The sequence below is a fragment of the Furipterus horrens genome, unplaced genomic scaffold, assembly GCF_987537825.1.
Source record: "Furipterus horrens unplaced genomic scaffold, mFurHor1.1.pri manual_scaffold_5, whole genome shotgun sequence".
Taxonomy (NCBI): Eukaryota; Metazoa; Chordata; class Mammalia; order Chiroptera; family Furipteridae; genus Furipterus; species Furipterus horrens.
This window is the reverse complement of record NW_028327175.1, coordinates 51,005,933-51,028,942: the sequence shown is the minus strand read 5'-3', so window position 1 is coordinate 51,028,942 and position 23,010 is coordinate 51,005,933. Positions and strand designations below refer to the sequence as shown.

The 23,010-nt window shown below is 46.9% G+C and overlaps 2 protein-coding genes across 2 annotated transcripts in view; one reads left to right on the top strand and one right to left on the bottom strand.

Annotated features, from left to right (window-relative positions):
• The window catches only part of THBS4 (thrombospondin 4), a 72,691-nt gene that overhangs the window by 1,669 nt on the left and 48,012 nt on the right, over positions 1 to 23,010 (bottom strand). The window contains exons 10-20 of the mRNA XM_090276421.1: positions 18,737 to 18,889; positions 15,702 to 15,806; positions 15,026 to 15,133; positions 14,554 to 14,713; positions 8,010 to 8,128; positions 7,088 to 7,140; positions 4,420 to 4,613; positions 3,304 to 3,482; positions 2,627 to 2,675; positions 2,331 to 2,527; positions 1,522 to 1,694 (exon numbers count right to left, since the gene is read on the bottom strand). Coding sequence (XP_090132547.1) covers positions 1,522 to 1,694; positions 2,331 to 2,527; positions 2,627 to 2,675; positions 3,304 to 3,482; positions 4,420 to 4,613; positions 7,088 to 7,140; positions 8,010 to 8,128; positions 14,554 to 14,713; positions 15,026 to 15,133; positions 15,702 to 15,806; positions 18,737 to 18,889 — 1,490 coding nt within the window. The remainder of the gene's footprint in view (positions 1 to 1,521; positions 1,695 to 2,330; positions 2,528 to 2,626; positions 2,676 to 3,303; positions 3,483 to 4,419; positions 4,614 to 7,087; positions 7,141 to 8,009; positions 8,129 to 14,553; positions 14,714 to 15,025; positions 15,134 to 15,701; positions 15,807 to 18,736; positions 18,890 to 23,010) is intronic.
• Positions 20,300 to 22,378, top strand: LOC150008600 (uncharacterized). The gene has a single exon (XM_090276422.1). The coding sequence runs from the start codon at positions 20,332 to 20,334 to the stop codon at positions 22,240 to 22,242; it is 1,911 nt and encodes a 636-aa protein (XP_090132548.1). The 5' UTR covers positions 20,300 to 20,331; the 3' UTR covers positions 22,243 to 22,378.

Sequence of the window (23,010 nt, the reverse complement as noted above, 5' to 3'; positions counted from 1 at the left end):
TTGAGGGTAAGTTTAGAAACTGTTGAATACTTTGTTTTTGAACAGCTTTTAATTTTCAAACAGAGCAAACTCATAGAGAATAAACTGATGGTTGCCAGATGGGAAGGGGGTTGGGTGAAAATATGAAGGGATTCAGAAGTACAAATTAGCCACAGGGATGTAAAGTATAGCATCAGCATAGGCAATATAGTCAACAACATTGTAATAACTATTTATGGTGTCAGGTGGGTAATAGACTTACGGGGGAGATCACTTTGTAAGTTATATCTAACTACTATGCTGTGCACCTGAAACTAATACAATATTGAATGTCAACTAATTGAAAAATAAAAATAAAGCTGTTTACCATTTTAGAAATTCACATTACTATTGGCAACACCAATATTTAAGTCACCAACACAACAATCTGTATTGTTAGAATGTCACCTTCACAGTGATTCTAGGGATAGGTGCACATGTCTATTTCACTTGGTGTTTTGGTGTGATTATGATCAAGCACTTACAAGATTTTGTTATAAAGTATTCTTATCTCTCTATTTTTTAGGACCTAATTGATTTTCTAAAACTATGTGCAGGTAGGCTATATTTTCTATGATTTCATTTTGGGACAGAAGAGGGGGTACTTAAAACTATTAATTATGAAAAGGGGCTTTGGGCTTAACAGAGCTGAGAACAAGATCACGTTACTCTGAGAAACAGTACATTCTATGTAAAGTCTCAAGAAGAACACAACGTGAGGGCTAATTCACAATTCCCTTTTCCCACCAGGCTGCTGTCCTGCCCCGGTTGGGAGACTGCCATCCGTTCTCCTTTGTAAACGCACCACCCAGCTGGCAGGGGTGTTGGTCTGCAAGCTGCAGCAATGAGAAAGTGAGTACACGATCTAGATCCCAAAGGTGTAGTCCTAAGCCATCCTAGCTTCTGAGAATAGTTTTTAGTTTTTTTAACAAAAATAGTCCTACAGGGAAAAAAGGCAGATTACATTGACTTACATGAAGATCAGTTCATGCTGTGTGTGGTATGTGCCAGGTGCTGGGAGGCCAAGATCAAATAAGACACAGGGACAGCCCTCATGGTGTTTATGTCCAGAAGGACAGACAGGCTCTAAGGGACTCACTACGGTGTGAAATATTCATGGGTAAGTATCACATAGGGCCCAGGGGACCACACAGGAAGTGTGGATGGAGACTCAGCCACATGTCTCACCCACACGGGTCAGTATGTCTACTCTCTGGCTTCTCTGAAGAATGTGGCAAAAGAGAACAAGTCCTTCTATTCCAAGGTCTCTCCCAGAAGGTCCTCCTACCCTCAGTTTGGTCCTAAAGTCCAGGTGGTCAGCCTGAGCCTCACTGCGTTTCCCACCCCCTGTTTTCTGTGAACTGTAGCCCAAGGTCTCGGGAGTCCTGGCCTGCCCTTGCGGACAGTCCTGAGTCAGGCCTGTGCAGGGCAGCGAAGGCTCTGCGATGCAGGAGGAGGGTGAGCTTTGCTTCCAGCGCAAGGTGAGATGAAGCGTCTGCCTACCTGATGTAGCCCACCTGGGGCCTGTGCTGCAGGAACCAGCGGTAGGACACCTTGTCCTTCCAGCCCACATTCCTGGAGTCCTTCCACAGCAGCCTGACCTGGTCACTGGTGTCCCCAGTGTGCCACAGGGAATTTCGGAGGTGCTCCCCTGGACCTGTCTTAGACTTAACAGCCTGGACAATGATACAAGCAAGATTTTAGAACAAAACGCACAGACCGCTCTTCCTGCATCTGTGGGGTTGTGAAGGGGTGGTGAATTCATGGTTACAGTCTAGCTGCCTTGGACTTGGACAAAAACATAAATGCTTAGGAAGATTCTCTTCTCCTGAGGTGATCCCAGCCCTGAAATAATCAGCGCTGGCCAACGTTCCACTAACCCCATATCCTTCCAGCTATAAAGCCACTGCTTCCCACATTTGCCTGATGAGGGTTCTGCAATCTGCTTTCCCTCCAGCAGGAGTGACAGAAGCAGCCTGTCAGCCCTCCTGGATCAAGCTGGCCCCATAGAGGAAACAGATGAACCCCTCCCAATGCAGTGTGCTTGAGTTGTACCCCCAAATCTCCTCCACCTCTCGGGCCCTACTTGGGCTGATGGTCTCACTGCTACACCACCCAGAAGTTAGAATGTAGCCCATACACAGGAATGAAGGCAAGGACCTGGGTGGGCTCTAGTGTTCCCTGACTTGAATGCTAGCATTGAATACAACCATTTCTTAGATGAAAAAATGCCATATGGGAAAACATGGAATTTAAAGGGCATGTGAAGGGCGCAGGGGGAAGAGAGATGAGTGACTTCAGACCACCCATACCTTAAGCTGAATGCCAGGTTCTGCAACAGCTCGGAATGGGGTGGCCTGCCAGTATGTCTGCTCTGTCTGCTTCCACATGACCACGTAGAAGCTGGAGCTGTCTTGGTAACCAAAGATAAAGCCGGCATAGTCATCATCTGTCTGGGTATTCACGTGGAAGGTCCCTTCAAAATCAACTCCATTAAAGGCTGTGTATCCTATTGAAATCAGACTAAGATTAGAAAAGCAGACAAAGCCACACACATACCTGGAAAGAGTGAATTCTACGCAAGTGGTGACGAAGGCCCTGGACATACCTACTGCCAGCCCAGGATCGCTGTTCATGGTCTGCACAATCTCCATGCCCTGGAGAGAGAGGTGAAGGAGTTAAGAGCTACCTTCAAAGAGCCAGAATGAGCATGAGGAAGCCCAGAACGTCAGGCATCATGGGTGAGTGGCCAGTGACATCTGACCTCCATGTAAAGACTGCATTACCCAAGGATTGCTCTTCCTTATTCTGTGCTCAAAGCTGAATAAAAATAACTTTGCTAAAACGGTCACTTAAGCTGACTCCATAAAACCTTAATTGGAGAACATACACTTCTAATGAATGTCTTGCTTGGTGATGCTGGAAAATGGAAGCCTCTCTGTGCCTGCCTGCCTTTAGTTACACAATGAGGACCCGTGGGAGGCAGTGCACTGGAGAAATCGGGGCATGGCCATAGGGTCAGACTGCCTGGATCCCAATTCCAGCAATCTCAACCACTGACGTGCAGTGCGACCATGAGCCGTCACTACAGGTTTACGAGACTTGATCTCATCATCTGAACGATGGGGCTAATGAAAGTCTGTCACAGGGCTATTGTGAGGAATACATGTGACTGGGAATAGTGCCTGGCTTGCAGTCAGCACTCCCTAAATGTTACCTACTATTCTCAGAGTGCCTGTGTCTGTGCTGAGGCAAAGCTGAGATGCTGCCACCCATGCGACACACCTGGTTCAGGACCACCCAGTTTGGATCAATCTGGGCGTCCCCTTCAGGGTCCAGGACCACAGTCTGGTAGGCCCTGAAGTCAGTCAGGGTGACCTCAGCATTCTCCGGGCAGACATCGATCCGATCGATGACCTTATCCTGGTCAAAGTCTGTCTCACAGGCATCTCCCACACCGTCACCTGAGTGGGGTGGAAGGGGAGGAGAGGAGCTTCACTACTGCACCCACCACCTCTCCTTGAAGAGAAAGGGGGTGCATGAGGAACAGAAGCGAGCCCAAGGTCCACCTCAGGGCCGCAGTTTGCAACCCATGTGAGGAGAGGAGCCCTGACATCAGCCATGTCTGAGCCTGCCCCAGGCCCACCCCAGAGTCCTCATGATGGATTGGTGAACCCCACTGTATGTGATCAAAAGAACTTCCTGAGGACAGAGTGGAGGGGGAACTGTTCAAGATTGACCTTAACCAGAAACCAGAAACCCTGGGTATCCTTTGAGGACAGTGGGGTTCACCAACTGGAGGATCTTATGCCTGACCTTATATAAACAAATGTCTACAGAACTTTCTAGACTACAATGTATAAAAAGCAGGAAAGTTACAGTCACCAAAATTTGTCTCTAAGACCAGAATTTCTGGTGGTTCTGAGGCTGAATCTGGCCTATAATGTGTTTTATTCAGCTGATGGTGTCTGCATGGCTGGCGATGGGCGGGCCCTCAGCAGCTGCTGCCACCCACTGGCTCATCTCTGGTTGGGTGCACACCTTTCACATCTGAGTTTGTGACCCCACCTAAGCCATTTGCTGCGATGCCTTCTCTCTGTCTTGCTCCTTTTCTGTGATGCCTGGTGAAGGAAGCAGGGAAGATGGCAGAGCAGCTCTCTAAGCTGCTTGTGTGGGAGCAACTGGCTGCTCCCTGCCCCATGGGATCTCATCATAGCACTGCTCAGAATCTGTAAAACAGCTTTCCCCTGACAGTTGGAGAATCGTATCTACCACGTGTCTACTGTCCTCACAAGCTGTGGCAACTGCAGAGAAGCTGGTGCCCTGGGAGAGGTGTGCCACTTTGTGCCTGGCCAAAGGGAGCCTGGGAGTCCCATGCAGCTTTGGGCTGAGCCCACTTACGGTTGCTATCCTCCTGGCCTGGGTTGGGGATCAGCCGGCAGTTGTCTGGTCCAGGGGGCATCAGGTCTGGAATGCCATCATTGTCATCATCATCATCACACTCATCACCAATTCCATCCTTGTCAGTGTCCAGCTGGGCACTGTTAATGATGGTGGGACAGTTGTCTGTACTGTCCTGGTGCCCGTCTCCATCACTGTCGGAGGAAGGACAGGTAGTCTGCATCACGGATCAGCAGAAAGCAGTGAGAGTTCAGCTCTCAGGAGTGAGAGTTTGGGCTTTGGGTTTTAACCCAGCTTGGTCTTTTATCAAACACATGTATCCTTAGATAAGTCTGCCTGTGGGCCTCAGAGACCACTTTCCTACTTCCTCAACCTGATGAAATAACAGATCACTTCCTACGCAAGAAGATAAGGGTCAAGTTTGTGATTTTGTGCCCAGATGCTCCTATCAGTCCCTGGAGATTACTAGCTGATCCCCAATAGAGAATGTGCCAAGGGAACAGAGTGAGGGGCAGTGGAGCCCGACTGCGGAGCCCCTTACCAGCATGTGGCCCTAGGCAGGACACTGGACCCCTCTATGGCTCAGTGCCCTCATCTGGAAAATGGGAATAATGACAGAGCCTCCCTCACGGTTGTTATTAGAATTTTGCATATTAAACTTTAACATAAGAAAAAGCACTTCTAAGTACCTAGTCTTAGGAAGTCTACAATGTTTTCTATTACTCTTCACAACCCCTGGACAATGAACCCAAGAAGGGTCAGATGCGAATGGCAAAGAGAACTGGGCAGCCCCTTCCTGAGAGCTGAGCATGTAGGCTGGGCTCGGTTCTGCTCTAAAGCACTTCTCAGAACCTCTTTCTCTGCCACGTGACTTTTCCCCTTCATAGGCCGTATGTCCTGTCCCCAGAGCTTTCCCTGAGTTGACGAGACCTCCCATGCCTATACTGGATCAGAGCAGGTACACCTTTGACCCCACTCCACCTAGGGCCTCTCTGGGTCTGGGAATTGTCCCTACCTCATCTAGGATGGGACAGGGCAGGGAAGTCAGGGCCCAGTCCAGGCCCTTCAGGCCATGCTTCCCAGCTGGGTCCCAAAGAAAGTGAGGCCAACCTGACAAGCAGATGACATAGTTCCCACGGTGGAATTCCTGTGCCTGTAGCAGGGCTGCTATTTAAATCCTAAGATTGAGCTATTTCCATTAGCAGCCATTCTATTTAGCCCTGGACATTTTAATGCAAAAACAAGCAGTTCTTATCCTCCCCAAGGTTCAAGACTGTGGGAATTAAAATGTAGCCGAATGAGTCATTTACTTTATGCAAATGTCTAGAAGTTGGTGGGACACATATTTCAGAAATTACTTAGATGACCTGCAATGGGGACCATTCTTGATGGACATCCTTTGGGGAAGTTATCAGGGTACCAGTCCCACCTTCCACTCAAAAGCAGACACATCCTGTGTCAGGCTGTTGCTGACCTGCCTCGCCTCATGCTGTGATAACAACAGCTACCACTTTGTGCAGGTCACCTGAGGACCAGCACTGTGTCGGAGCTTTACCTACATTATCTTTCATTTCACCGTGATCTGCAGGATGTACTTAATTACCTCTACTTTGCAGATGAAGACACTGCGACTCTGAGAGACTGAGAAGTACATTTAAGTTCAGTTCACTGTTGTGTCCTTTACAGCAAGGACACTGAGCACAGGGATGAAAATGGGACTTTATAGGAACTGTCCTTGAGCAAGGTTTAGCTCCAGAACTGCTTGCTGTCTGCAGGACAACCTCTGGCAAGAGCCTGAGAAGGGAAGATACGTTTCTTCCCGCTTTGCCTTTTAGAATCCTCTCCCTTTCTCTTCCCTGTCCCACCATCTCTGTCCTGATTCCCCAATGAGATGAAAGGGTTTCAAGCCTGGTTCTGCAGAAGCCTCTAGGACAGAGCTGCACAGGTCTGTTTTTGGAGATGTTTCTGCAGCATCTGATCCAGTCCTTAATCTAGGACTCTATCCATGTGGGGCTAGGAGGGTTGACAAAATTCATTTGCATAGAACAAGTCCACTCAAATAAGGAAAGTGTAATGAAAAAATTCCAAGGACAATGAAAGAACTGTGATCCTGCAGCAAACTGAGCTTTCTATTTTGGGTTGGTGAAGCTTTCTTGAGCTGAAAGAATGTAATAGTAAAAGAGCGAATATCTATTGAGTGCTATCTATGTAACAGAAACAGTAATAAGCACTTTTTACAAATTAACTCTGTTTTACTACAATAGTCCTATGAGCTACATTGAATTGTCAATCCATTTTACAGAAGAGAAAATGGAGGCGCAGAGATTAGGTAACTTGCCTAAGGTTTGCTGGTTTGTAAGTAAAGGAACTTGGATTTATATCCAGCTGTGTCCCTCTGGAGCCCATCTGTGAATTATGACACTATACTGCCTCTCCTGTAATAGACTCTTCACTTGCGAGAGGACCTAGTGGCCCCTCCTGAGACTGTCACCCTGCTAATACAGAACTTTCAGGGAGGTGAGGTGACCCTGACCACAGGCAGGGCTCCTGTCCCACCAGCAGCTCAATCTACCCAGAGAGGTACCAAAGTATGGTAGCAGCAGGAAGTGAAGCATAAAACTCTCCAGATGTTTCATCTGGTCCTATGCAGCTGGGGGATGTTCCCTACCTGTCCTGATTGGTGTCACAGGAGTCCCCAACCAGATCGTTATCCACATCAGACTGCAGAGAGAACGGAACACATTGTTATTTATCCCTGGGACTGCATTCACAGAATGTTCCACAGAAGGCAGACCTGGCCCATCATCACTGGGTCCCAAGAATCATTTCTCTGGAATTGGGACAGTGCGAAACTGCAAAAGGACAACACCATATTGGTGTAGGCACCATGCTGACTTTTCAGGAAAGCCTTCCCAAATACCAGGCTACATGGATGGGCTGCCTACACACCAGATGAGCCGACTGGAAAAGGGCGCCGGGCAGCATGGAGGCGGGTGGAGGTGTGGAACCCTGGCCCGGGCTGGGCGGGGGCCCAGCCATAGGTACCAGGAGGAGGCAAACTGACTGCTGCCGCATTTTGGAATTGAACCAGAGTGGGAGTGAGTCACAGAGGACAACAATGACTCTCCTCTCTCAGGGCTTTAAAAATACATGACACATCATCCCCAATTACCCAGACAGGAAGGAGGAGTGAGAAGAGAAACAACACGTCGCTGACTGATCTTTATCTGAAATGCCCATACCTAGTTGGTGTAGGGATTTGGGGACTAAAGGGACACAAAGTTCTCATGGTTAATTTCCATGTTACATTTTCATTTCAGCAGAAAAAACTTGTTTGGGTATCACTACACTCACATTACTAAGCTCAGAGGCACTCTGCAGCCTGTGAGATTAGACCGGAGGGCCTCAGACCTCCTGTGATGTGCTTCCTCCCACCTCCAGGCCCAAGTGCACAACCTCACCACCTCTGCTCTGTTGGCTACGTGGCAACAGCCAAGAACTGAGCCAGTGGGCTCTGCTGTTTGGTCTCGCGTGAGTCTTTGCACCCGGGAGTTCAGCCTAGAGTGTGAGTTCTCCTACACCCTGCTAACCTGGTTAGGGTTGCTGACATCAGGACAGCTGTCACAGGCATCCCCCACACCATCACCATCCCTGTCTCGCTGGTCACGATTGGGAACTCTTTGGCAGTTGTCCAGAATGTTTTTTATTCCTACAAGAAAGGAATGCTTCCCTGAGTCAGGTGAACATCACAGACAGGTCTGGGCATCGTAGAGATCAGGTCTAGACACACACATGTGGGAGTGACTTCTGCCCGAGCCATCATCAGACAGCCACTACCTTTCCCAGCAGTTATCCGGACTTAAGGGCAAAGGATGGGTTCTGGGAGACTTAAAAATGAACAGGGATTGGAGGCAGTTATCTAATGAGTTATAATTTTTCCAAGCTATCATGGGCTATCTCTGCAACTAGATGAGGTCATGAGGGCCAGGTGGGCTGACCCTGGAGAGGGACTTATGTGTGTGAGCCAGGCCTGGGACCCAAGGGCTTGGACAGGCCCATCCTGCCCCTCTCTTCCCAGCTTCCAGTTCAATCATGTCCTCTACTATTGGTAGCTTGAACTCAGTGATGGTGGGAGTGATTGTTTACATTATAGAAATTGGCAAATGTTACAGCTTGGGGTTTTGGTTTGTTTCACTGAGTTGGTTTAGCAGCACACCACCGGATTTGAGTCATCAGCTGGGCTTGTAGAAGGCGAGGCTGTGTTTTATGGAGGTGTGGATACTTTGGAGTTTGGTGGGGTTGTGTGTATGCACGTGTGTGTGCCTGCATGTGTGATGTATTTCTAAAAGGATTTTCCTTCAAGGCCCTGTGATGGGATATGTTTTTCAGAAAATATAGGATCCAGCCTATGCTTTAATAATAGTCATATGTACATTATGGAAGCTATAGAGGAACAACTGTCCTTCCTTAAGTCCTGTGGGGCTCCAAAGCTCAGGATTATGCTCCAGGGCCCATTAACACAGACCACAGTCGAGGCCCCTTCATTGGACCCTGGAGCTGGGCCATGTAGCCATCCTGCCTCCACTGCTCTCCCAAGAATAGGCGGGAATACCCGTGTCTCCAGGGAAATGCCTGACTTGGGGGCTGTAGCCTGTGACACCGCTCAAGTCCCCCTCATCCAATTCTCCACTTCTAGGACCCTTGTGTGAAAAGAATGGTGGGGAGTGGGAAAAGGGATAATCTGGAAGATAGATGCCCTGCAAAGACACAGCCCTGACAAGTTACTGCTTTCCTACAAGGTTTCTGGCAACAATATAGCATTCCAGGACACCCAGGGTTATTAACCCTTTGAGTGCCAACGTTGCTGTGAGTGATGCTGACAAATTTTCCCAAAAGTGCCAGTGTTGCTCCCAGTGACTTTTTGTGATGGCTATAAATGTAAATAACAATGGAATAATTCATACTTTATGTTTTGTTCTCTTTTTTTGTACCTCAGGTTATATATTGATATAATTTTTTCTCATGTTGATCCAAATTTTGAATTTTTATGCTTGTTCAAATACTGACATATTGTTATAATTTTTACTTACATTTTAAACAGTCCTTTTAATTTCATTGATCTTTGAAATAACCATCAAAACTCTATGCAGTGTGCATGATAAGGAAGCTTTTGCTAATGGACATTTTCATTGCTTCACGGTATAGCATTAGCATTTTGTGTATAAACTGTTTTTCACTGTTGATATCTATTGATATATGTCTCTTGTGAGAATGCCGTTTGTGTTCATTTTTTTGTATGTTATGAAGTTTTCTTTTTTTTTCAAAAATTTATGCAATATTTGGCATACTTCTTGCTTGTTATCCATGTTGCTATGTGTTTTTTAAAATTATAATCATAGGTTTTATATTATGCCATATATTATACTTCAAAAGCCATACTGATGACACACAGGAGACTTCCGGCCAAGATGGAGGCCTACACAGACAAGCTCCATCTCCCTCCACAACTGAGAAGAAATACAACTACCACAAAACCAGAAATAACCAGAAGTTCCAGAAAATAAATGGAAGTCCAACGTATGAAGTTATAAAGAAGTGGTGCTCATCCAGACAGGGAGGAGGGGTGAAGCCAGGGTGGAGAGATCAAACTGTGCTGGCAGCGGCAGCAGCGGCAATGGTGGTGGGACAGCGGTAAGCACAGACGCCTGTATTTAAGGGGGGGTAAGAAGCACCTGGGGAGCAGCCCCGGCTGCAGACCAGTCCCATCCTCTTGTGATTCCAATGCCGCAGAAGGCAGACCCCCATTGCCTTGGACTGTGAGGCCCAGAGTGGGTAGGGATGGAGGAGGAGTCTCCTGGTCTCTCAGAGGAGAGTGAATGGCAGGAATCCATCTTGGACCCTCACCCCCACAGAAAATGCCACAACATAGTGAGAAGAGTCGCCTGGTTGTGACAAGTGCTCGGGGCTCCACCCCCTATAGCATAGGAAGTGTGACAGCCCTGCCCAGGAAGCAAAGGTGAACACAAAACTGCCAGGATGGCAGAGATCATGATATAGATCCCAGTGACACAGCTGACCACAAAGCAAATATCTAATCTAAGGAAGCAGCAGATAGGAAATCTCTCTGAGGCACAGTTCAGAACTTTGGTTATAAAATGCTTATGGACCTAACAGAAGATCTTAAACAAGATGGGGAAGGAATGAAGGCTAGTCCTGCTGAAATGAACAAAAACATATATGAAACTAGTGGTGAGGGAGAGAAAACCAGGGATCAAATCAACAAATCGGAATATAAGGAAGGAACAAACAGTCAACCAGTGCAGAAAGAGGAAATGGGAAGTGAGGAAAATGAGGAGAGGCTCAGAAACTTATTGGACAGTTATAAGTGGGCCAACATCTGAATCACAGGGTTGCTAGAAGGTGAAGAACTAGAAACTGAAAAATTATGTGAAAAAATAATGAAGCAGAACTTCCCTAACTTGGGGAAGGAAGTAGACTTACAGGTTCAGGAAGCACAGAGAGTTCCAAAAAAACTGGATCCAGGGAGAACCACACCAACACACATTATAATCAAAATGTCAAAAATTAAGGATAAAGAGAGAATCTTAAAAGCAGCAAGAGAGAAGAAGAGAATTATGTACAAAGGGGTCCCAATAAGACTACCAGCTGATTTCTCAAAAGAAACTCTGCAGGCAAGAAGGGACTGGCAAGAAATATTCAAAGTATCGTATCGGCAGCCGTCCGTCTCGAGAGACGATGGTGTAGCTTCTTAAGAGTCTATCTGCACCACCGAGAATGGCTGTGCAGTCCGACTCGGGAGTGACACGGTATCTGTCTCCTCCCGTGTTGAATCGACATCTTGCGATGACGCTGGAGTGTCCTCTCCAGTGAAGCTGAAGCTACAGAGCCTGGGCAGGGTGATATGGAGGGTCTGCTGTTGCCCATGCAGCAGACCCCCCCTCTCTTCGCAGCTGAAGGGTCCAAGGGAAAGATGGAGTCAATACAGCTTGGCTTCAGGTGCGCCGCAGGAGTTGCCGGTGTTGACTACAACGTCAAACCGCCTTAGGGACTCCGGCTCCGGATTTTCTGTCGGGGTTTACTCCCTTAGCCTTTCCCCTGAAGAGGTATGCCGCAAGGCAGCGGAGGTTTTTTGGAGTCAGAGTTTTCCTTCTCTGATGTGCCCTGACTAAGATCGAACCAGCGACACTTAGCTCGCAGGCCGACGCTCAATCAAAGTAATGAAAAGCAAAAACCTACAACCATGATTACTCTATCCAGCGAAGCTGTCATTCAGAATAGAAGGGCAGAGAAAGTGCTTCCAGGACAAAGTAAAACTGAAGGAGTTCATTAGATCCAAACCACTGTTATATAAAATGTTAAAGGGACTGGTTTAGGAGAAGGAGGATCAAAACTATGAACATTAAAATGAAAACTGTATCACAACAACCAACAACAGAATCTAGGGAACTGAAACAAAGGCAAACTAAGTAGGCAACGAGAATGGGAAAAGAATTATAGGTATGGGGAACATTATAGGGGGAGGTCAGTGGGGAGGGGGAAGAGGGAAAGGGAGGGAGATGGTACAGGAATTAAGAAGCATAATAGGAGGGAGTGGAGTAGACAGGAAGATGTTGAGAAGGACTATATGCATAACCAATGGGCATGGACTAAGGGGGGGGGATGACTGGAGGGAGGGTGTCACTGGGTAGAGGGGAACAAGGGGAAAAGAAATTGGGACAACTATAACAGCATAATCAATAAAGCATATTAAAAAAACCCATTACTCAAAATAAAAAGCCATATTGAAGGAAAGAATTTAGTTTTTCTAAAATAGTTGTTATAATAAAATAATTTTAATGCAATAAATTTTTTGCTAAATTGCATCAAAGAACACTGCTTACAAAAGAAGAGTGTAGGTCTTCCGGCCAAGATGGAGGCGTAGACAGACACACTGCATCTCCCTCCACAACTAAGAAGGAATACAACTACCTCAAAACTAGAAACAGCCAGAAGTTCCAGAAAATCAAACTGCATTGAAGTCCAGCAAACAAAGATATAAAGAAGAAATACTCATCCAGACAGGTAGGAGGGGCAGAGCTGGGGCGGAGAGAACGCAGTGTGGTGGCAGCAGTGGCAGGCCAGCAGAAAGTGCAATCACAGGTTTTAAAGGCAGGAGGAACACCTGGGGAGCATTCCCAGCTCCTCACCAGACCCAGCAGCTCATGGTCCCAGCACCAGGGAAAATCAAGCCTCATTGCTTCTGACTGTGCAGACCATTGGGGGTTGGGGTGGAGGCAGAAACTGCTGATCTCTCAGTAGAATCCACTTGTTTAAGGGGCCCCCATGGTCCTAGAACATCCACAGACCCACCCACTCTGGGAACGATGGCCAGGGCAGCAGCTAGAGGGGCGCCAGTCCGGTGTGGAAGTGGGAGAGGTGCCTGGAAAAGGGGCGAGTGCTGGGCAGGGGGCACTGTTCCCTCTCGTACCCCTCACCCACATACAGCACCACAACGTGGTGAAACAGGTTGCCCTGTACTGATGGGTCCCTAAGGCTCCGCCCCTTACAATGTCAAGGGCAACAGCTCTACCTGGGATGTGGAGGCAAACAAACACAGGAGCCTGTCAGAATGAGGAGATGGAGAAGTATAGCCCAAAAGGGGAAATGGGTCAAGGTTCCAGTGGGAGAACTCAGCAATGAGGAGATAGCCAACCTAACAGATGAGGAGACAGACAACTTAACAGATGCAGAATTCAAAACACTGGTGATAAAGATGCTCACAGGCTTGACAGGTATGCTTGAGTACAGCAAATGCATGAGAAGAAGTGAAGTCTATGCTAAGTGAAACAAAGGAAAATTCACACAAAATCAATGGTGAAGGGAAGGAAACAGGGGTTGAAATCAATGATTTAAAACATAAGGAAGAAAAAAACAGTCAACCAGTGCAGAATGAAGAAGTAAGAATTGAAAAAAACGAGGAAAACTTACCAAATTTTGTGGAGATGGATATTCAGGTCTAGGAAGCACGGAGGGTCCTGGGCGAGCTAGACCCGGAGGGGACCACACCAGGATGCATCATGATTGAGATGCCAAAGGTGAAAGATAAAGAGAGAGTTCTGGGGGCAACAAGACAGAGGTGGAGAGTTGCCTACAGGGGGTTGCCTATAGGACTATCAGCTGATTTCTCAGAGGACATTTTGCAGGCAGGAAGGGATTGGCAAGCAGTATTCAATGTGATGAAAGGCAACCTGCAACCAGGACTACTCTATCCAACAAGATTATAATTTGGAATGGAAGGGCAGATGAAGTGCTTTCCAGACAAGGTAAAGCTAAAGGAGTTCATCATCACCAAGCCATTATTATATGAAATGTCAAAGCGACTTACTTAAGAAAAAGAAGATCAAAACTATGAACACTAAAATGACAACAAACTCACAACAACTGAATCTAAAAAATAAAAACAAAATCCAACTAAGCAAACCAGAATAGGAACAGAATCATAGGTATGGGAATCATTTGGAGGGTTATCAGCTGGGAGGGGGGAGGGGGAGAAATGGGGAAATGGTGCAGGGATTAAGAAACATAAACGATTGGTACAAAATAGACATGAGGAAGTTAAGAATAATATAGGAAAGGGTGAAGCTAAAGAACTTATATGCATGACCCATGGACATGAACTAAGGGGGATGGGATTGCTGGAGGGAAGGGGGGTACTGGGCAGAGGGGAGCAAAGGGGGAAAAAATTGGAACTATTGTAGCAACATAATCAATAAAATATATTTTAAAAAAAGAAGAGTGTACTTACTATATATCGTGAAATTTTCAGCAAATTATTATTAATAATGTTTTTATAACATTTTTCATAAACTCTGCATTTCTCAGCAAAAGAGCCTGGCATTTCTCACACAAATTTTAGCAATTATGCATGGCACTCAAAGGGTTTTAATAGGGGAATGAGCTGTGGAGTCTCCTGTAGGCACAAGGAGACCTTAGGTCCCCCAGTCACAGGCTGCATGGAACCACCTGGAGCGGGAAGGCCCTCCTAGTAAGTAATTTTATTCCTGCTCCCCAAAGAGAACAGGGCAAGTAAGGACAAGTAAGTCCCAAATATGAGACAAAACGAGACAAACCCACCATCTCCATCCATGTCATCATCGCAGGCATCTCCTTTTCCATCCCCGTCAGTGTCTTTCTGGTCATTATTTAGGACATCCCGGCAGTTATCACAGGCATCCCCAAAGATATCTTGGTCACTGTTTCTTTGGTCCATGTTGTGAGTCAGGACACAGTTGTCCTAAAGGATCAGAAGACTGAACACTGACTCTGACTGTTACTGCTTCCCTACTGTGTGCTTGGTCCTGAGGTGGATGCTGGCCAACCAACCCCCACCCCACCATGCGGTCGTTACTTGTCAGGACTCAGGAGGCTTAAGTTTGTCAGTTTTATATTTTAAACATTTGATAATCTTAGAATAAAAAGTTGCAGTGCTATGGGAATGCAGGCAAGTAAACTAACATTTGGGATGATTAATATAGTTGACTTCATGAGATTTCTCCCATCATCCTGGCATGTGGCAATTCATGGGCCCTCCCCATAAAGCAGGTACCTGCTCATTCAGGATCCCGTCTCCGTCAGCATCCTCATCACAAGCGTCACCAATGCCATCTCTGTCTGCATCTTCTTGGCCAGAATTTGGCACATACTTGCAGTTGTCCTGTGGGGGGAAACGCAGCTCAGAAAGACATCCACACCTGTCTTTTTTAGCTTTACTGAAATATAATTGACAAAACTATAAGATAGTGAAAGTGTATAATGTGATGATCTGATATAAGCACATACTGTGAAAGGACTCCATTGACTTAATTAACAGATCCATCACCTCATATACCCCCCCCTTTTTTTTTTTGCTGAGAACATTCAAGTTCTACTCTCTTAACAAATTTCAATTATACAACAGTGTTATCACCTATAGTCGCTACATTATGCTTTATATCCTCCGACCTTATTCATCTTATAACTGAAAGTTTTTACCCTTTTACCAACTTCCCCTAATCTCACACTCCCCTCTATACCTGTCTTAAGTCAAACCTCAAGACAACTGTGGCTGCCTGGCTTTATTACTGATGGCTATTTTGCTACAGTTGAGATGCAGCCACTCTAAAAACCATGGAACCCACAGAAACTCCCCATATAAGACATGGCTTTAGAAAGCCACAGTATGTGAGTGTGCGTGTGTCTGTGATTGTGCATGTATATGTATTTTTCCTACTTGCCCTCCTTACCTTCTTGCAGTTCTTTGCAGAGCATGGAAGCTCTTCGTCTGGGTAACTGTCAATGTCTACATCCTTTCCGCAGTAATAGCCATCACCAGCCCATCCAACTCCACACTGTGAAGAGAAAGCCCATCAGTGGCCTGCACATCCCCAGAGGGAGGGCCCAGCACCAGATGGCCTTGTTGGGAAGGACTTTAAAACTTTTAAATTGTCTTTTGAATAGTCTCATGGTTCAAAAAATTCACTAGGTACAAAGGGAGATATAGTGTAAACTTCCCACTCCTGTTCCCTTAGCTCAGGCAAGCAAGGTAATCAGCTCCCATGCATGCTTTGAGAGGCAGGCTACTCATGGACAAGCAAATGCACACCATACTTTTTCTCTGCCCTTTAACACAATTGGTAGCACACACATATATGTGATTCTGATTCTTGGTTTTTAAAAAATTAACATATCTTGGAGCTCTTTCCATATCACTCTATGTAGATTTATGTCTTTTTTAAAAAATGACAACAGATATGTCATATATAAGTTGGTACGTATGTGCCTCATAATTCACCCAGTCCTCCACTGGTGGGAGTCAGGCTTAAAAACCACTTTGGATTGTGAACAATGCGGCAACAAATAACTCTTATACATGTGTCATTCTGAGCATGTACTGGTTTCTTAGTGTGAAATTCCTGGTTCCAAGGGTGTTCGTTTTTGTAATTTTGAGCTATGGTCAAAAGTTCTCCAATTTCTTTTCTCAGGGGAAATGTGGCACTTATCATTCTTGAACCACAGTCATCTCTGTGAATCTAACAGTCTTCTAGATCAATTCTCACCAAAGGAGAAGCCTTCTAAAGGGCTTGATGTCTATTTATAGCCTTTTCTTTTAACAGGAGAAGGTTCCCACAGGCACAGTGTTGGGTCTGTGCATTTGTGATTTCCCTGGAGAAGTCTTCCCATGTATCCAGGCCATCACCAGCCACTGAGAGCAAGTGTCATGTCAGCAGAACAGGCATTAAAACACTGGTTATTCTATACCAAGCTTCTTAGCCATTTTCTCCAATTGTTCCAGTGATGCTGCAAGGTCTCTGTTATCCCACTTTACACAAGATCAACTAGGCTCAGAGTGGTGAGGTCCCTTGCTCAGGGACTCAGAGCAGGGACTTGAACTAGTCTAATGTCCTCTGCCGTGTATATTTGGTTAATGGGTGCTTTGAGTTCTTCCTCTGATAGTCCATATCCTAGCTGACTTCATTAAAGGATGTCTGACAAACCAAAGAGAAAGGAAATCATTCCATAAGTGGTGTCCTGGGTATGAGGTGGCACTTGGGAGCTTAGCTCAGGAGCAGGATGGGCGCTGGCGGGAGGTGCAGGCGGAGCCACAGAAGAACACAGGGAAAGGGACCAGGAAAAGGACAGGCGGCTGGAAGGGCAGGGAGAGGAAACGAGTTTGAGGAACAGAGTCAGGGCCATGGGAAAAGAAACTTTACATGAGTCAATGTTAAACTTCCTGGCTTTGCTAATCAGAATAAGGTGATTTAAGACCAGTGACTGCCTAAGTGGCAGCCTGCCTGTTCTCAGTCATCTGCACGCTCTTCTGCAGCCAGAGTTCTCGAAGGCAGGATTCCAAAGACACCCCTCCCGTCACTACCCCTTCTTCTGCTCAGCGCTTCTGCAGGGCCTTCGGAAGGCCTGGAAAGCTCAGCGATGGGCTACGGTCCCTGACTCATTTTAATGAAGGAAAAATTTCCTCTAGGAGCAAATACATTTTTAATAAGTTGTTTTCTGGCAGATTAAATTATTTTAGTAGTCACACCAAATGCATTAATTCTTTACCATCTGTCGTGCCTTATTATAAATTCAAAGACATATTAAGAGCCCCATCACCCACCATCCCAGGGAAGTCGTTAATTTGTTCACAGAAAATGAGGATTTAAATACAGATATACGCTTCCCTCTCAATGGTGAGGGAACAAATGCCCAGTCCACGGGAATTAGGGAAACTGTTTTTTTTTTTTTTCCCTCTGACCCAGCTTATTCCTTCATCAGGACCCTGTATTGCCAGCAAGAGCTGATGTCATTGCATTTATTTAACTTACTTTAACTCTTCTCAGTTTTCCTACTTGGAAAGTGATATGCTCATGGTAGAAATTTGTGCAAGCTAAAAAAAATCTAAGTGTGAGGTATAGGGAAGAGGGAAGAAGTCTCCTGAATCCATCCTGCCACTGGGACATGCTCACCATGAACCTGTGAATCTTGGACTCTGAGGGTCCCCTGCCAGGGCCTGGCTCACTGGAAAGCGAGGAGGAGGTGAGGTGAGCAGCTGAAAGTGGCTGAGTTATCAGTGCCTAGCATCCCCCAGGATTGTGGAGCCTGAGATTGGGAGTGGATGGCAGGAATAAGCCTTCTTCCTCACCAGGGCCCAGTATACCAGCCTGGCATGAGACTCAGGCCAGGCCAAGACTGCCCTGCTCTCTTCCCGGCTTCCTCCTCTCCAGGTAGGCTCCAGCGTGGGGAAAGGCACAGGAAGAAGAGTGGCTATTTTGGAACGTGGGTAGAAGGAAACACAGAGAATGTGTGGGGGACAGGGGGTTTCTCTCTGAGGGGGTTACAACAGCCTACCACCTCTCCACGGTGACCCACGTCCTGGGGCCAGGTTTTGAAACTGAATGGCTTAAGGGTGAGGACAGTTAGAAATGACTGCAGTATGCTAATAAGTCATGCAAATCACTAGCACAGAGATTGAAGGGAAGGAAGGAGGCTCCTTCACCTCCGGCTGCTCACTTCTCTCCTGCCTTCCACAGAGCGAGCTTGGAGCTGGGGCTCCACCACCGAGTGGCCCAAGGTGACAGTGTCAACCCACGGTGAATCGGGAGAGAAGAGGCAGCTGCCGGTTAGACTTCTGATTGCTTCCCACAAATCGAGCTGACCCTCTTACTATTACATTCTGTGTTTACCTTGACTGAAATATTTTCACTTTTTAGTACTTTAATGCTGAAACAAGTAGAAACCAGAATGGTTTTAAAATGGAGGCAGGTAAAACGGTACAGCAGCTCACCACGCAGGTCACATCGCCCTGCCTCTCTTCGATGCACTGCGCGTTCACACTGCAAGGATTCAGTTCCGGGTTTCTGCAGTTTCTTTCAGTCTTGCATCCCCTTGTCTGATCACCAGTGTACCCGGGTTTGCAAGGCCCACAGCGATAAGATCCCTGTAAAAGCAAAGACAAGACATTAAGCCAGGAGCTCAGAAGTGTGAGCAAAGGTGCTGTGACTGTTTCCTTTGACGTGATGCCAGGATTAAGTGAGATCCATGCCTGTCTCTCTGTTTACATGTATGTTTTATAGGATGGTGTGGATGTTGGGAAAGACGCCACCAGATTGGAAGCTGCAGCACGGCATGCAGGCATGAAAGAATAGAAGAACTGGAGGCAGATGGCTAGATGGTGGCCTATCACTCTGACATGCCACTCTGCTGGGGGGGGGGGGGGCAGAAGGGGAAAGCACCGGAAGTTTCCATGAAGTCCTGGGCAGGGAAGTTAAAGAATTTACTCTGAGACAAGGAGATGGTTTGATTAAAACACAAGTCAGATTTTTTCCTTTTACTGTTCCTTTGGTGGCTTTTTTTTTTAGACAATTGAGTGACAAAGGAACAGGGCACAGAGAAATACTGGCGGCCTTGCACTGACAATTCTTGATGAGGTGGGCTGCTGTGGTGGAAACCTGCAAATGCTGTCAGCTCCATTGTGATGGTCCTTCTACTGCTAGGTACGACATTTTGTTTTAACAGCTTTATTGAGGTAAAATTTTCATATTATGAAAGAGACCCACATAAAGTATACAATTCCAAGGTTTTAGTCACTAACAATTCTGAATTGCCAACTTTAAAGGATGCTCTTCAATGCTCTTTCTTGATCCGGCAGACTCGTTGGACTGCTCCATTTGGTCACTTTTCTCCTTGGCTTCTGCTCTTCTTTCTTTGCCCACTTCTTTATTTTTTGAGGTTCTTCAGGGTGCTACTTTCTAGATAGTTCCACTGTTTATTTCTCCCTGGGTGGCTTTAGTTATTACCTGTATGTCAATGCCCGCCAAATCTATTTGTGTAGACTAGTTGAGCTCTGGTAAAAAGCTAAGTCTAGACAGTCTGTTCTTAGGCAGCAGAGCGTGTGGATAAGACCACAGGGTCTGCAGCCATGCCTGAAGTCTTGTGACATGTGTGGCCTCAGCCTAATTACCTAACCTTGCTGTGCTTCAGTGTCTTCAGCTGTAAAACGGGGATGACAATAGTGCCTACTGACAGGGTGGCTGTGAGGATTAAGATCAGTGATTGTATTTCTAAGATGCTTTTACATGCGAGGAAACCAGAAACCTACAGATTAAATAACTTTCCCAGGGACAAATAGTAAGTTAGGAGCAGTCATACATGGAATCGGCAGTTCTTTTCTTTCGCTGACAATCTACTTACTGCACTACACTGATCATCTTGGAAGCAGCTGATGGGAACTTTCAGAAATAAAACCCATATCTGAAGATTTAAATTTTAGACCCCCTAAGTCCTAAGCATTTTAATTTAATATAAATGCTTTCAAAAGTTCCATGGACGCTCTTGCCCACCCATCGAAAATACTACCCGCCTGCCCGTCCCCTCGTCACAATGGGCACTGGAAGGATGGCCATCCAGCTACTAACTCAGAAGGCCCAGGGCTTGGTGGTGTTCAGTGACGTGTTGGTGGACTTCACCCAGGAGGAGTGGCAGCAGCTGAAGCCTGCGCAGAAGGACCTGTACAGAGACGTGATGATGGAGATCTACTGGAACCTGGTCTCGCTGGATCTGACGGATGGAGAGGAGCAGGGACGCACCCATCCGCCATGCCTAGGAAGAACTCAACGTGCTTCAAGCTTCAGTTCCTCTTCCAAAGCCCTCACAGTGACGAAGCCCTTTGTGTGTGGGGACTGCGGCAAGGCTTTTGGCTATAACTCATTCCTGAGGATCCACCAAAGACTTCAAAGCAGGGAGAAGTCCTTTTCATGCACCAGCTCTTCAAAGAAATTCCCCTCACTGTGGGGACTCACAGCCCACCATCGCGTGCACACCGGGGAAAAGCCGTACACATGCAGGGACTGTGGCAAGGTCTTCAGGCATAGTGCGAGTCTCATCCTGCACCAGAGGATGCACACTGGGGAAAAGCCATACACATGTGGGGACTGTGGCAAGGCCTTCAGCCAGAACGGAAACCTAATTGTTCACCAGAGAACTCACACTGGTGAGAAGCCATACACATGCGGGGACTGTGGCAAGGCCTTCAGGCAGAACGGTAACCTCATTGTTCACCAGATGATTCACACTGGGGAGAAGCCATACACATGTGAGGACTGTGGCAAGGCCTTCCAGCATAGTTGGGGTCTCATCGTACACCAGAGGACGCACACTGGGGAAAAGCCATACACTTGTGGGGACTGTGGTAAGGCCTTCAGGCAGAACGGGAACCTCATTGTTCACCAGAGGACTCACACTGGCGGGAAGCTGTACACATGTGAGGACTGTGGCATGGCCTTCAGCAAGAAGCAGAACCTCATGCTGCACTATCGGAGGTACAGTGTGGAGAAGCTGTACACATGCGGGGACTGTGGCAAGGCCTTCCGCAAGAAGGAGAACCTCATCCTGCACCAGAGGATGCACACCGGGGAGAAGCCGTACACTTGTGAGGACTGTGGCAAGGCCTTCAGCAGGAAGCAGAACCTCATCCGGCACCAGATGACGCACACTGGGGAGAAGCCGTACACATGCGAGGACTGTGGCAAGGCCTTCAGCCGGAAGCAGGCACTCATCCTGCACCACAGGATACACACCGGGGAGAAGCCCTACACATGCGAGGAATGTGGCAAGTCCTTCAGCCGGAAGGAGAACCTCACCCCGCACCTGAGGACCCACACTAGGGAGAAGCCGTACACATGTGAGGACTGTGGCAAGGCCTTCCGGCGGAATGGGAATCTCATCCTGCACCAGAGGACACACAGCAGGGAGAAGTCCTTTTCATGCACCACCTCTCCAAAGAAATTCCCCTCACTGTGGGGCCTCACAGCCCACCATCGCGTGCACACCGGGGAAAAACCGTACACATGTGGGGACTGTGGCAAGGCTTTCAGGCATAGTGGGAGTCTCATCGTGCACCAGAGGTTGCACACTGGGGAAAAGCCATACACTTGTGGGGACTGTGGTAAGGCCTTCCGGCAGAGTGCGAGTCTCATCCTGCACCACAGGATGCATACTGGGGAAAAGCCATACACATGTGGGGACTGTGGCAAGGCCTTCAGCCAGAACGGAAACCTAATTGTTCACCAGAGAACTCACACTGGTGAGAAGCCATACACATGCGGGGACTGTGGCAAGGCCTTCAGCCAGCATGGAAACCTCATTGTTCACCAGAGGACTCACACTAGGGAGAAGCCATACACATGTGAGAACTGTGCAAAGGTCTTTAGGAGGAAACAACCTCATCCTGCACCAGAGGACGCACAGCGAGGAGAAGCCGTTCACATGCGAGGACTGAGGCTAGGCCTTTAGCCAGAACAGTACCCTCATCTTGTACCAGGGGACACACAGTGGCGAGATGCCATACATGTGTCGGGTCTGTGGAAAGGGATAAACACAGAAACAGAGCCTTACTTTTTGGGCACCAAATATTCTTCGTAAAAGGTCACAGAGGTTTTCTAAATATGTAATTATGTAAGGGCTTTAAATGTTCTTTGTAAGAAGTAGCAAGGACTTGCTAAAAGGCGTTGGAAAGAGGAATGTAGGGAGAAGTGGTATAGCAATCAGTGATTTACAAGCTAAAAGTATCTCAGCCTCTATCACCTTCCATTTGCTTGCTTGTGTCTTGTTTATACATTTGTGAAAGTTACACTTTACAGGATATCTAGCCCTTTGAAAATAAATTGCTTCGCAAAGAATTCATCCCTGATTGGAGAGCTATGCTGCCGCAGGAGATAACCTTATAGCCTTGCGAATTTCTGTTCCTGTTACTGTCAAGACTTTTCCTGCAGTCCTGCCCAGTCCCTCCTCTTCCTAAGGCTGTTTCCCGCCAAAGAAGAAAGAAAGGGACTCCACCAGTATAAAAACCCAGCGTTTAGACTCCATTGTAGGTTGGAGCGTGTTAAGAGACCAGCTCAGGGTCTGCCCGATTTGTCAGCTCATTAAAAATCCTTTGCTTACTTTAAAAAAAAAAAAAAAAAAAAAAAAAGTTCCATGGACATGATGAATGCCATTTGGGAATTGTGTCATCACCAGTAAAATTCACATTCTGGAATACTGAGAATAAACTAAGACACTCTT

What these genes read in the sequence shown, in the direction of transcription:
- LOC150008600 (XM_090276422.1), top strand. Translation starts at nt 20,332, where the DNA reads ATGGGCACTGGAAGGATGGCCATCCAGCTACTAACTCAGAAGGCCCAG.